Source organism: Rutilus rutilus (genome assembly GCF_951802725.1).
Source record: "Rutilus rutilus genome assembly, chromosome: 22".
Classification (NCBI taxonomy): domain Eukaryota; kingdom Metazoa; phylum Chordata; class Actinopteri; order Cypriniformes; family Leuciscidae; genus Rutilus; species Rutilus rutilus.
This window is the reverse complement of record NC_140227.1, coordinates 29,267,050-29,282,140: the sequence shown is the minus strand read 5'-3', so window position 1 is coordinate 29,282,140 and position 15,091 is coordinate 29,267,050. Positions and strand designations below refer to the sequence as shown.

Below are 15,091 nucleotides of genomic sequence, written 5' to 3'. Positions count from 1 at the left end.
ATTATTTATGGCACAAAACAGGATACACTTGCCGATCACGTTCACATAGGAAAAAAAACAGAGAACAAGAAAACGCAGCCTTGGAAAACACAAGGCAAACGTACAATAATTCATTTCTGATTCAACATTTCAGTAACAAATCATATACATGCGCAGTTCAAATGACACATTAATCGAACTTTTCGACAGTTACTTAACACAGACACTCATTAATCACTCAATGGGTCTCATTCATGAAATCGTAAATATACGAGTAAATATGTGAGTGATTTGCGCGTAAAGGCGACATTCCCGAAAATTCTTCTCCTGATTCAGAAATACTTCGTAAACGTCAGATGTGATAGTGAAATGTGTGTGTGTGTGTGTGTGTTAATGAATTCCAATCAGTTGTAAATGGGACGCGTGTGCACGCTCATTCTCTAAATTACCATAAATCCCGCCCATTAAAACCGACTGAAAACTATAGGCTATATGGGCATCATATTATGACACCAAACGAAGGATTTCAACTTGTCTTCTCAAAAACGAATGAAGAAGAGAAATTTCTCAGATGCAGAAATTGAAGTTTATTATCAGAAGTTCATTCAAAACGCCACATTTTGTTTTCAAGCGTACATAGTGGCGTATCAGGCCTAAAAAAAAGGAAGCTTGGCAGCATAGATGCAGTTAATGGAGTTTCATCTGTTAATCGAACAGTCCTAGAAGTGAAAAGAAAATGGTTTGACATGAAGCTTGACTGCATTATTTGTGACTTGCGGACTTGTAAAAGAATAAACAGCTTGAATAAAAAAATTAAATAAAAAAAACTTGCGGACTTTTGTTCCGTTTGCATAGATGGCTCTCGTAATTACTGGCTGTCGTAATAAAAGTAAAAAGAAAAACCGTATGTAATTACTATATATAATATTTGGTAACACTTTACAATACAGGTGCACTAATAACCATTAATTCATGCTTAACTAATGCACAGATAATCATGTGTTAATGTATGACTCATGAAGAACTAAACCATTAATTAATGATTACTGCATCATGAAGATTCTAAATGATTAATATAAAGTAATATATGAATTGTTATTAATTAAATGTGTCATAATGTATTAATTCATTAATAACTTATTTTATTAACTAAAAGTCTAAATCAATGCGTTAATTACCACAATTGGTCAAGGCAATGTACTTCAACTTCCAGTTGTCTGCTTTAATTAATCATTAACTAATGATTTGCAAATGCATCATTATGTTATTACTTTACTTGTTGAGGCACATGACTATTAACTAATTGTTAAGTAATATGCCATTTTGGTTTTGACATCCACACTAAGCCATGGATTTCAATTTCCAACCATGTACAACCAAGATTTCACTGAGTCCGATGAACTTTGTTGTTCATGGCACAGGACTATGTCAGGTTAACATACACTGAGAACATGCGGTTGAGCGCTGCTAGTTCATAACACTGTGTCTAGACTGGACAAAGACAATAGAACGTCCATTATAGTCAGTGATACTACACTGGATGCGTCGCGACACTACACGACAAAACCCAGTCAGTAAACCGATGCCACACTCTATTACTGACGTACTCTGAGCTCTTGTGCTAGTTCTGTTACGAAGGACTAATGGACTTGCGATGGTCTGTCATGTCCAGGTGTAGACAGCTGGTCTCATCCAGTTTAAACACAGTATAACAGCTTCAGGAGTTCAGATTCTGGTGTGCTGATATTTGTGTGCAGCCCAACTCACCCCATCCTTCAAACACGTTCACCGACATTACATTCACTGCATGTGCAAACTGTCAAAACCCATAAATGGCATATTACTTAACAATTAGTTAATAGTCATGTGCCTCAACAAGTAAAGTCATAACATAATGATGCATTTGCAAATCATTAGTTAATGATTAATTAAAGCAGACAACTGGAAGTTGAAGTACATTGCTTTGACCAACTGTGGTAATTAACGCATTCATTTACACTTTTAGTTAATAAAATAAGTTATTAATTAATTAATACATTGACACATTTAATTAATAACAATTCATATATTACTTAATCTATTAATCATTTAGAATCTTTATTAGTTGCTGATGCAGTAATCATTAATTAATGGTTTAGTTCTTCATGAGTTATACATTAACACATGATTATCTGTGCATTAGTTAAATATGAATTAATGCAGATTAGTGCACCCGTATTGTAAAGTGTTACCTAATATTTTTTCAAAATGCTGTGTAAATATGTACACGATTAAGGTGAATTAAAATGCAGCCTTATTAATGAGCAAAACGTTCGGATGTTAAGCGCACTATTTACGCGTGGCTGGAGCAGGTGTAGATCTCTTTCGTACCAACTAACGTTTGGAAAATACGAACATTTTAATGAATCCGAAAATTTACGTCAGAACCACTTTACACACGATTTACACAAAAATTCGTTCTGCTCGTGTTTCATGAATAAGACCCATTGTCTCAACTCATGACACATGATCATTGTTATACGTGATAGCTTTAGCCTACGGCTAATTAGTTCAGCTCGCGCTGTGCGGCCTACACTCAGCTCATATCAAATCATTTCTGAAATTGACATATCTTTCATAAGATAACATATGATAAAAAAATGTCACTCACCAAAACGAGATTGCATCACATATTCAATAAAAAAAAGACTACCGGTATTCAATAAAGATTACCGCTCTGGGATCCACTAAATCTTTACTCCGATTTCCACTTCACCTCTCTCTGACGACAACACTCCAGGCCGAAGCATCCAAAGTTTACAAGTGCACACAATCACAGTTCTCGATAGATTATGATTATCATTTAGTGCAAGGAGTTTCTGGAGAAATGCTCCGTGTCTCATTTGATCTGTTCTCATCTGATTCTCTGTTTATGCTGACAGCGGCAGCGCCTGCGCGACCTGTGGGCGGGCCTTATGAATATGCCGCTTCTGTTGGCTCTCAGGGATGTCAGTCACAGCAGCACAATCAGTGATTGGATGAATCGTGTGTTATTGCCCAGTGGTGTAATCGAGTGCATCAAGTAAAGAAAAAAAAAAAGAACTGATTGAAAAATATAATTTGTCCAGAACAGATCGACACGACTCAATTTAAACTGTTATAGAAGAGCTAATATACTAAGAATGCACTGGTCTCTCAAGGATTGTCTCTCTGCTTTATTTTATAAGAAATATCTCTGTGTCTAAAGTTCCTAATGTCCTGTACTCTCAACTTTTGTATAATAGTACTAGTCATAATTTTTACACCAGGCATGAATAAAAGCAGTAAAATACCACTTATTGGCTTAATGACATGTTATATAATTTTTACCTTTTTGACTGTTATAGAGGCAAATTTTGTCTGATCTGTCTGAAATGTTTCATGCTTATTAAGAGTCATGAACATTATTATATGAAAATTATTTCATTTTGATCAAATTATTTCCTATGGAATTTTTCATAGAAAAAGACCATTCACAGCCAATACAGGCAATTTACCATAGGAAATATATGGTTTTAAAGTGTTTTAACAGTTATAGCGCCACCTTTGGTCCGATCTCCATACAAATTTCCAGGCTTCTTTAGCATGTTATGACAAATATGCGCATACATTTTTGTGAAGTTCTGTGTTTTCGTTTAGGTTTTATAGGCTTTTGAGTGCATTTTGCCACGCCCATTTTCTTTATGACCCAATATACCCATGAGAAAAATGCAAAAGTTCAACTTTTTTTTGATAATTATTGACCTAGAGAGTCCATAGAATTGTCCTAGACTAGTTTGGTTCTGATTGGGCGAAAAACCAGGGACTAGTTCGCAAAAGTAGGTTTTTAACATAATTACGAATATTTAATGAACGGTTTGATTGACAGCAATGGTTCTTGAGGCAAAGTTGTTCAACAAGAGGAGATCTATCAAATGGTATGCATTTTGTGACAATAAGTGTAACACCACGTGATTACAGAGCCATTAAACTCGTTAGCGCCAACTAGTGGCCGATTTCTTTCAAAATTCTTACAGACCTCTAGGGCCATGAGTCGAACATGCCTACCGAGTTTTGTTCCGATCAGCCTCCGTAAACCTTGTCTAATAGGTGCTCAAATTTCACTGGCCGATGGCGGCCATGTTTTTTGAGATACGCCAATGTCCTCATAGATATACATGGCACCTTGGACCAAGACACTGCATACCAATTTTCAAGTCAATCGGACTAACGGTCAGGTGGTTAAAGCCTGTTTTATGTTTTTTTCATATTATAGCGCCACCATGTGGCAAATCGCCGCGATTTTTTTACTGTTACCTCATATTGAGCTCATACATATGTGTACCGAGTTTAGTGAAGATACCTCATTTACTTCTGGAGTTATAGCCATTTTAGTAAAATAGGCCCCTCCCACAACGTACGTTTTGGCGCCCCTTAGCGTCCGTGAATCGAAATTTCGACTTTTTTTCGATAATTATTGATCTTCAGTTTCTAGAGAACATTTCTGCACTGGTTTGGTTCCGATCGGGTGAAAAACCAGGGACTAGTTCGCAAAAGTAGGTTTTTGACAAAATTCAAAATGGCGGAAAATCCATCATGGCGGAAATGAAATCGGAGATATACGTTTTGTTCGTCAGGCGTCCAGCTTTCCAATGATATAAGACACTTGAGTCTACGACATACGGTCTAGGAGTTCTGAGCAGTTTCGCGCTTTTGGTTGCTATAGCGCCACCTATGGGCCAATCGGGGTCATAATTTGATAACCTCTCCTCGATTTTTGTACTACCATCTGGCAAAGTTTCAAGGTTCCAGCTCTTACGGTTTGGGCTGCACGATGCGTTTTACGGCAGAAGAAAAATAATAATAAAAATCAGGACAATTACAATAGGGTTTCAGCACTTCGTGCTTGAACCCCTAATAATAAAAATCAGTACAATTACAATAGGGTTTCAGCACTTCGTGCTTGAACCCCTAATAAAAATCCTTACAATAACAATAGGGTTTCAGCACTTCGTGCTTGAACCCCTAATAATAAAAATCAGTACAATTACAATAGGGTTTCAGCACTTCGTGCTTGAACCCCTAATAAGAACAGACGTTTTGGACAGTTATAGCGCCACCTATGGTCCGATCTTCACGAAACTTGGCATGCTTCTTCACCATGTTCTGACACGTCTGCTCATCGATTTTTGTGAAGTTTGGGGTTTTCCCTTAGGTTGTATAGGCTTTTGAGTGTTTTTATGTCCCACCCCTTTCCTAAATGACCCTGTTACAGCCAGGCCAATGCAAAAGTTCAACTTTTTTTCAATAGTTATTGATCTAGAGAGTCCAGAGAATTGTCCTAGACTGGTCTGGTTCCGATTGGGTCAAAAACCAGGGACTAGTTGGCCAAAGTAGGTTTTGGACAAATTTGCCCATAACAATTTTTTTTTTGCTCGTAGGGGAATTTGGAGATAGCCATTTTGTCCGTCTGGAGCCAGGGATCACAGTGATGCTGAAATTGAGATTCTAGGACAAACTGTCTAGGAGTTATGAGCAATTTAGTAAATGTGGTCATTATAGCGCCACCTATGGGCCAATCTGGGTCATACTTTGATAGGTTCTCCCCAAATTGAGGACTACCATTTGGCCAAGTTTCAAGGTTCCAGCTCTTACGGTTTGGGCTGCAGGATGCGTTTTAGGGGAAAATAATAATAATAATAATAATTAAAGCTGCAAGCAGCATTTAGCGGGGTTCAAGCATTTAGGGTCTTTAAGCACATAAGGCAGTTTAGTGAGTTGTCTGAGTTTTTGTTTAGGATTTACAGGCTTTTGAGTGTTTTTTGCCATACCCATTTTCTAAATGATCCTGTTATGGCTACCCAATGGGTAAAGTTAAAGTTTTTTATATAATTAATAATCTAGAGCTTCCAGAGAATTGTACTGCACTGGTATATTTCCGATCGGGCGAAAAACCTAGGACTAGTTCGCAAAAGTAGGTTTTTAACATAATAGCAAGTATTTAATGAACAAATTGATTGACAGCAGTAGTTCTTGAGGCAAAGTTGTTCAGTATGAGGAGATCTATCAAATGATATGCATCACGTGATTACATAGCCGTAAAACCTGTTAGCGTCAACTAGTGGCTGATTTTTCAAAATTCTTACAGACCTCTAGGGCCACGAGTCGAACATGCCCATCGAGTTTAGTTCTGATCGGCCTCCGTTAAGAGCAAACTAACAGCTTTGAATTAAAATGGTGAGGTATCCTGTTGTAAACATCAACCATGCCTGTTGACAGTTTTGTGGGAAGGGAATGAAAAGTTCTCAAATCCACAGCACAGCCTCAGACATAACATTTATATCCATGATCTGCCATTTTCACTATTGTCCTTGCTTGCTTCTTCACAATACCTGCAGATCTTCTGATGATTCGGCTGTGCAGGTCCACATTAACACTGCCTGGCCTAGAACATGGACTGGAAAATGCAAATTTGGGGGGTATAAATATTAATGATCCTGACTCCAACGTCACAGTCGGTGTTATGGTGGGATTCACTCATTTTTCAGCGGTCTTTTGCAAACAGGAGATTTACACAAGAAGGAGGAAACAATGGTGTTTGAGGCTCACGGTATGTCAGTTCCATGTCCAGAACTCTTATCATTCAACTATGCCAAGATAAATACAGTTTTCAATTGTATGGCACCTTTAAAATAGATGATTAGTAATATAATGCTTACTTGGAGTCTGAAATGGCTTTAACAAAAGAAGAAAAATATTCTTAGATTTCTGTTCATTCTAATCATGTACAAATAAAGTAGCACAGTAAGATTACATTTATTTGAATGCATTAGTGAGTGTGTGATTGTGCTGTGTGTGCAGCGTGTCAATACTAAAAGTGAAGGTGTAGTTGATATCTTTGGTGATAATATCTGTAGTAATCATAAAAAAAAACACTTAAGAAATAAAGAATTAAAATTACAAATAATATTCTATTAAGATATGAGTTACAATAACATGATTTGCAATAGTAATAATATCAATAATATATGCACAATACACACAGATTAGACTATCAGGTCTGTGTTTTACAAAAACATTAGTATTGCAGCCAATGTGAGTCTGTGGGATTTATAAACAGACAAAATATGATTTGAAATGTTATTTTAATGATTTTATTAAGTTTAAACAATATTTCAAATGGAAAAAAAAATTAAAAATAATATTTTAGTGAGCAGAATGAACCAATGAGTGTTCTTCTTCTGGTGGTTAAAATGTAAATGAAAACAATAATACTTAAACAATAATACTTAATACACTAACCATGCTTGAACACACACATGCACACACATTTTGTTGTAGATGGAGATATTTAAAATAAAAGATAGGTAACAAAATGATAATTGCAAATCTCCTCTGTATAACACCATTTTCAGATTTCAAATTAATCACTGAGAGGCAGAATTGTTCAAACTGAGAGCTCAGTAAAAATGAAGTGATAAACTTTGACAAAACATGACTGTGTTATAATAGGTGATTTTCATGCAAGTAATTTGATATAGTCCAAAAACTAATGCAAAAGCACAGATGAAAATATTTTATTAAGTAGAATGTCCTGCAGAGGGCAGTAGAAGACCACTAATTGACTCACTTTCATTTGAAAGACTTTTTTATCCACCAGTAAAACAAAGCAGTTTCTCCATGTTCTTTCCATTAAGCATGCTTACACACACAGACACACACACAAACACAAACACATCCACACACACACACACACACACACACACACACACACACACACACAAAGACAAATATGTTTTCAATGTTTTTAGGATGTGATATTGTGAAAATATCTTCATCTCCTCATCTTGAACAACTTTGCCTCAAGAATCACTAATGTCAATCAAACCGTTCATAATCATAATAAAAAAATAAAATATATACAAATATCATAATAAAAAAAACATCATAATAAAAAAGATTGCTTCTTAAAGCATTTGTTTATTTCCCAATACTGAAGCGAATTAAAAGATCATGCGTAATCCTGCTGCTCCGTCTAGTGGACAACAGTGGTATTATAGCTTACATTTTACAGTTGAGGTGTTTGAATGAATGAATGGGAATTTGTTTTATTACTTATATCTCAGGAACCAAAAGGCGAAAAATTCTGAAACTCAGAGCATAGATAGTGCTTGAGGAGCCCCGTTGAATGAGACCATCAAGGTGTTTTTGGGCGATTGGGGCTGGGAGTTATGACTGTTATAAGGCATATCTGTTCGGGCTATTATCTCTGGAATGCCCAGGGCAGATAACACCACATTTGAATCGAAGCTAGCCAAGGACGTGCCCTTTCCAACGAGCTCTTACACAATGTTCGGGGTGGTCTGAGTCGGCAGTAATGGCCGTTCAAAATCGGGGGTCCCGCGGGCTGGCGATGCGCGGGGGGCGCGCTCCCGAGGCCCGCGACGACACGTTTCGATCAAGAGCCCGGAGAGGTCCTCACCATCAAAATTTGAGCGCGCAACGACTTTCCGTTTTCGAGTTATGAATGAATTTGTATTCGGGGGCGTGGCTTAAATGCCGTTATACTTTCGTTTCATTTCATTCACTTACTTTCGTCCATTTCCATATCTCAGTGTAACACAATTGTCAATAGTAATACTCAATAGATGAGTTTTGACAAAATGTGATTGTAAATGTTAAAATAATGATTTTATAAAGTCTAAATATGAATTTTATAACAATATTAGGGAGTAGTATGATGAAATGACAGCAGGGGGCAGTAAAATACCACTTATTGGCTTAATATGTCATTATATTCATATAAAATCACCTTTTGAAGAAGTTAAACTTTTTTTCTGATAATTATTGATCTAGAGAGTTCAGAGAATTGTGCTGCACTGGTTTTGAACATTATGATATGAACATTATACGATAATAGATAGAAGACACCATTTACAGCAAATACAGGCAATTTACCATAGGAAATATATGGCTTTAAAGCATTTTAACAGTTATAGCGCCACCTATGCTCCGATCTCCATAAAAATGTCCATGCTTCTTTAGCATGTTATGTCACATATGCTCATCAATTTTTGTGAAGTTCTGAGTTTTCATTTAGGATTTATAGGCTTTTTAGTGTATTTTGCCACGCCCATTTTCTAAATGACCCTATTACAGCCATCCAAATGCAAAAGTTCAACTTTTTTTCGATAATTATTGATCTAGAGAGTCCAGAGAATTACCCTAGACTGGTCTGGTTCTGATCGGGCAAAAAACCAGGGACTAGTTCGCAAAAGTAGGTTTTTAACATGTTTGCGAATATTTAATGAACAGTTTGATTGACAGTAGTGGTTCTTGAGGCAAAGTTGTTCAGCATGAGCAGATCTATCAAATGATATGCATAATGTGACAATAAGTTTAACACCACGTGATTACAGAGCCATAAAACTCGTTAGCGCCAACTAGTGGCCGATTTCTTTCAAAAATCTTACATACCTCTAGGGCCATGAGTTGAACATGCCCATCGAGTTTTGTTCCGATCGGCCTCCGTTAACCTTGTCTAATAGGTGCTCAACTTCATTGGCCGATGGCGGCCATGTTTTTCGAGATACGCCAATGTCATCATAGATATACATGGCACCCTGGACCATGAGACTGCATACCAATTTTCAAGTCAATTGGACTAACGGTCAGGTGGTTATAGCCCTTTTCATGTTTTTTTCATGTTATAACGCCACCTAGTGTTCAATCGTCGCGATTTTTTTACTGTGACCCCAGATTGAACTCATACACATGTGTTCCGAGTTTGGTGAAAATATCTAATTTCGTTCATGAGTTATAACCATTTTAGTAAACTGGCTCCGCCTCCTGCGAACGTTTTGACGCCCCTTAGCAACCGTGGATCGAAATTTCAACTTTTTTTCGATAATTACTGATAATCAGACTCCAGAGAACATTTCTGCACTGGTTTGGTTCCGATTGGCCAAAAAAACCCTCTACTAGTTTGCAAAAGTAGGTTTTAGACAAAATTCAAAATGGCGGAAAAATTTGCATACCGGAAATGAAATTGAAGATATACATTTTGTCCGTCTTGAGACAAGGATTACAGTGATATAAGACACTTGAGTCTGTGACAAAGGGTTAAGGAGATTTAAGCAAAACCGTGATTTTTTTTGGTTTTTGGCACTATAGCGCCACCTATGGGCCAATCGGGGTCATACTCTCTGAACCTCTCCTCGATTTTTGTACTACCTTCTGGCCAAGTTTCAAGTCTCTAGCACTTACGGTTTGGGCTGCACGATGCGTTTTACGGCAGAAGAATAATAATAATAATAAAAATCAGTACAATTACAATAGGGTTTCAGCACTTCGTGCTTGAACCCCTAATAATAAAAATCAGTACAATTACAATAGGGTTTCAGCACTTCGTGCTTGAACCCCTAATAAATAAATAAAAGTAAATTTTATACATGGAGAAAGGTCTGTATTGCTTTAGCATCTGCCACACACACACAAAACTTTATGGATTTTCTTTTAAATTACAGATATAAAAAAATAACTAAAATATATAGTTATTTTAGAGCTCCCGAAGTGTTTCCACACACACCTCTGTGATGAGAATGGGCCATGCTGCTGTTGTCCTGCTGGAGGTAGGAGCTGTAGGGACTCTGCAGGATACGATGTCGGAAACGGTCGACGAATTGCTGCTCCTCATTCTGGGTGTGAGCTGACAGCACCTCTTTGGTGAGACCCACCAGGAGTAACTCCTCCTGAGCCGCTGAGGAGGTGCTGGGGGCGGGGCATGCAGGGGTGGGGGCGGAGTCTGTGGGCTCGCTACCCATTGGAGCATCTTCTAAGGCTGTGACTTCTGGAGGAAGAGAAGGGGCAGCTACAGTAGGACATTTACAGAGTTCAATGGTGCTGCTAAAGTACTTCTGGGACGCGTCCGGAATCCCCCCCCCCATACCCTTAAATAGGGCACTAATTGAGGAGACAGCCATTTGTAGTGGTTTCCAAAAAACATAGTGGACGTTACTGAGTGCACTCATTCAATCCCACAATACACCGCAATAACGAATGTACAACTGATGTATGCTCAACAGCCAGAGAATACCCATAATGCACTGTGAGAGTCGCGCGACAAATGAATTCCGTTCTCACGGGTTCGTGTTTTTGATGTTTGCGCAGAAAAATCGTGTTAAAACGGTGTCGTGTTAGCGGGCCCCTAAGTTAATAACTAATGATCGTTGCGACGGAAGTGAATCATTCAAAACTAACTTTAGCTGGACAATAACTTTATTCTAGAGCTGTTATAAAGCCAAAACAATCTCTGTTACTTTAATTTCCTATTATCACTGTAAAGCCGCTTTGGAACAATCTACATTGTTAAGAGCGCTATATAAATGAAGATGACTTGACTTGACTTGAGGGTATAGGGGGCGATTTCGAACACAGCATGTCATCTGCCTAAAAATGTAACACTTTTTGTGTCATTGTATGTGGTGTGTCAGTGTTAACTCACCCGACTCGGGCTGCGGCACATGCACTATGGTGCTGCTGTAGCTGCACTGACTGGTGACAGACACAACGCTCATGGCTTCTGTAGAGATGGTGAGGTCAGTGAGCGGTGCTCCCACTACCGCTGCCGTCGTGACTGATCCCGCAGACACCTGACTGTCCAGAACACCAGCGCCCTCGAGAGCAGCTTCTGCAGGAGACAGAGCGTGAGAAACTGTGCCGGGCTTTAGGAGAAGACAGAAAGGGTCGGAATTGACTCGTACCATCAGTGTTCATAGTGTCTTCATGTGCGGCCGCTTCAGGTTTATCTTCCTCAGACACAGAAGAAGAGGATGAAGTAAATATGGACAAAGACTCGCTCTTTCGTTTCAGAGCAGATGTTGCACAGCTTTCTAGATATCTAGAGAAGGAAAAACACAAACCAACATTAATGGGCTAATTTAATTCTTTTTTTTTTTCTTTCATTGTTTCTAACTGTGTGTGTGTGTGTGTGTGTGTGTGTGTGTGTGTGTGTATATATATATATATATATATATAAATAACAGCATGGATTGCATATTTAAATGAATTACTAACTTATAAATGAATTATTATAGAAACAAATATTTAATTGTTTGGATTATCCAATAATAGATATTACCACATTTTATTTAAAATGACATTTTTGTTTTAAATTTTCTGAAAAAACAAAAAAAATTACTTTATAAAATATATAGCCATTTTTATAATCTATTCGATTTTAATCAAATCTAATCTAATATGCAACATTATGGATTGCATATTTAAATTATTAAATTAAATTAACAATTTAGAAAAACAAAAACAAATTAGAAACTAATATTTTGCTGTGCTTTACATTTTCAGAAAAAACAAAAACTAAAATAGTTATCTTATAATATTATCTGATTTGATATGATATATGATATGATATATGACAGAAGTTTTGGTCATAGCGCCCGCATGCCTCACCTGATGATGCTGTCCACACAGTTGATCTGCTGATATGATGGAATGTGTGGATGTTTCCGGGCTTCGTGTAGAGACTGCCTCAGATGATTTCTAATTCCCAAACCCTGACTGGAGTTAGGATGAATGCCTGTGCCTGCCACTGATGGGAACAAATCAACAAATCAAATATCACTACGTGTGGGCACACAAATACACATCTTGTGCTTCTAAATCATTACATTTATTAATTCACCATATGTTTGGCTGCATATGGTATATTTTGATTTACATCCATAAAGTGCTTCTATTTATGCTCAAACAAACAGAGATGATTGAGGACCGATGTAGAAATATAGGGTCCAGACCTGCAGTGTTTGGTCCTAAAGGTGTGAGCTTCCTCCGGGAGTCGCGATACGCCTGCTGGCCCCAGTTTTTCACTTTATTGACATCCGTACAAAACTGCTGCAATGTCATCTACAAGACAAAAGATAAATTGTACGGTCCTGCCAAACCAACACCGATTTGTCAATATTTCATGCACTTTCAGACGTACTGGTTCTCTGTGCGAATCCTCCCAGAGGTTTCCGTTACTGTCGCTGGACGACGCCACACTGATGTAGTGCTCGTGAGAGCCGTTACTACCCAGACTGCCATAGCCACTCGATCCATTATTATGAACAGGCTGAGAGAAAGACAGATGTGATTAAAACAAACCAGCAGCTCAAATGTGCTTTACAACTGTAGTCATGCCACATATGAAGCAGAATGTATTTCTTTATTCACTTTTATTTTTATTTTGTGAGTTTTCATGTTAATTTGAAGTCATTTTATTAATTTTTGATCTTTTTAAACAAACTAAAGTTGGTATAAAAATAAATTAAACCTAGTATAATTTATTTTACTTATTTAATTGCAAAGGCAACATTTCTAATTTTGGCTTAGTTTGATTTCCATCTAATATTTGTATTTTATTTCAGCTTTATTTCAATTAACAAAAATGTTTGTAATAGATTTAGTTAACAATAATAACCCTGAGATGAAGTCAAGTAGGCATGCACAGATATCAGCTGATCAAGATCTAATTGTGGGCAATTGCTTATGACTATTATTATAGTTTAGATTGCTCTTGCAGTCATTTTGCTCTAATGAACGAGCACTATTGTTTCAAGAATGCTTTCCTATAACTGATTTGACAGTAACAGACTACCCATTTTAGGCTTTAGTGAGTATATTTGAACAGTTTTCATGTAATTTGGGTCTGTTCCTCACACAAAGCGATCCATGCAAAGCTATTCAGAAAAAAAAATGTAATAGATGCATTACCGTAAAGACATTAATAACCGTAAAGACATTTATATTATTAGAAAAGATTTATGATTCAAATAAATGCTGTTCTTTTGAACTTGCTATTTATCAAAGACGGTTTCCACAAAAATACGAAACTGTTTTCAACATTGATAATAATCAGAAATATGCAATGTGTAATTTACTCAGGTGATTCAAAGCTGCATTTTATAATACATTAAAATAGAAAACATATTATATTAATATTTACTGTATTTCTGATCGGCATTTTGGGCTGTAAAAAGGTTGTCCGCCTGTGTCTCTTGTGGATTTAGTGATCTCTCACCTGCTGGAAGAGCTTGTGGATCATGGCTTGCAGCTCTTTCACGTCCTCACACATGATTGGCTGCTCGGCGTTACTCCGTGCAGCGAAAACATCTTCATTCAGAGGTCCACTACAGAGAAGACACACATAAATGATGGTGTATGTGCGAATGTGAATGTTTGGATACAGAAAACAAATGACACATTCATGAGCCGGCGCTTACGTGCGAACTTTGTGCCTGCCGATGATGAAGGCCACCTTGCGGCTCCAAGGGTTGATGAAGCTGGACCAGCTGGAGTCCAGGGACACGTAGTCACCGTTCTGACACCGGAACCGGATGGGCGAGTGTTCAAACGGAGGCTGGCCTGCGTACTTCAGAACTGAGGGGATCATGACAATTTTTATTAAGACCATATACAAGATTCAAATCTTGCTAAAGCACTAAATGGTTCATCTCCTCAGTACTTGAGCGAGCTCTTAACGCACTATAGTCCTTCATGTCTATTGCGATCTCAAAACTCTGGCCAGTTGATAAACCTAGAATATCAAAATCGACTGCTGGCGGAAGATCCTTTTCCTATTTAGCACCTAAACTCTGGAATAGTCTTCCTAGCCTCGTTCGGGAAGCAGACACACTCAAGTCAGTTTAAATCTAGATTAAAATCACTTCTATTTAACCTAGCACACACATAACACACTACCAATTTCGATTAAAGTTAAATGATTGTTGAGGCGGCATAAATTAGGTCAACCGGAACCGGGAGCACTTCCTATAAGAAGCACGGCATCTACACTAACATTAGTCTGTCGGGCTCATCCTCATCCCGAGGTTACCGTAGTCAGCCGGATCCGGTCCATATCCAGATCAGATGGTGGACCTGCACCTAGACACGACCAAAACGCAGCCCTGAACGTCAGCAGAGACCATGTCTACTAGACAATCCCCTGCGAAGGCCTCGTCGATACGATCCTCAGCAGAGACCACAAGAACCAGACCGGTCCTCCACACAGACCCTATGACCAGCCTCGGCTCCATGCCAGCGTCACGAATCGATCTTC

The 15,091-nt window shown here is 37.9% G+C and overlaps 1 protein-coding gene across 4 annotated transcripts in view; it reads right to left on the bottom strand.

The window, feature by feature from the left end:
• per3 (period circadian clock 3) overlaps positions 1-15,091 on the bottom strand; it is a 51,168-nt gene that overhangs the window by 22,498 nt on the left and 13,579 nt on the right. For 3 of the 4 annotated variants that reach the window (XR_014625937.1, XM_084396215.1, XM_084396216.1), the window contains exons 11-18: positions 14,256-14,412; positions 14,054-14,162; positions 12,977-13,105; positions 12,789-12,897; positions 12,445-12,583; positions 11,739-11,875; positions 11,480-11,665; positions 10,565-10,825 (exon numbers count right to left, since the gene is read on the bottom strand). Coding sequence is in view for 3 of the 4 variants with exons in the window: in XM_084396215.1 (XP_084252341.1) it covers positions 10,565-10,825; positions 11,480-11,665; positions 11,739-11,875; positions 12,445-12,583; positions 12,789-12,897; positions 12,977-13,105; positions 14,054-14,162; positions 14,256-14,412 (1,227 nt within the window). In the remaining variant the exon portion in view is untranslated. The remainder of the gene's footprint in view (positions 1-10,564; positions 10,826-11,479; positions 11,666-11,738; positions 11,876-12,444; positions 12,584-12,788; positions 12,898-12,976; positions 13,106-14,053; positions 14,163-14,255; positions 14,413-15,091) is intronic. The other variant, XM_084396217.1, reaches the window with a different exon arrangement.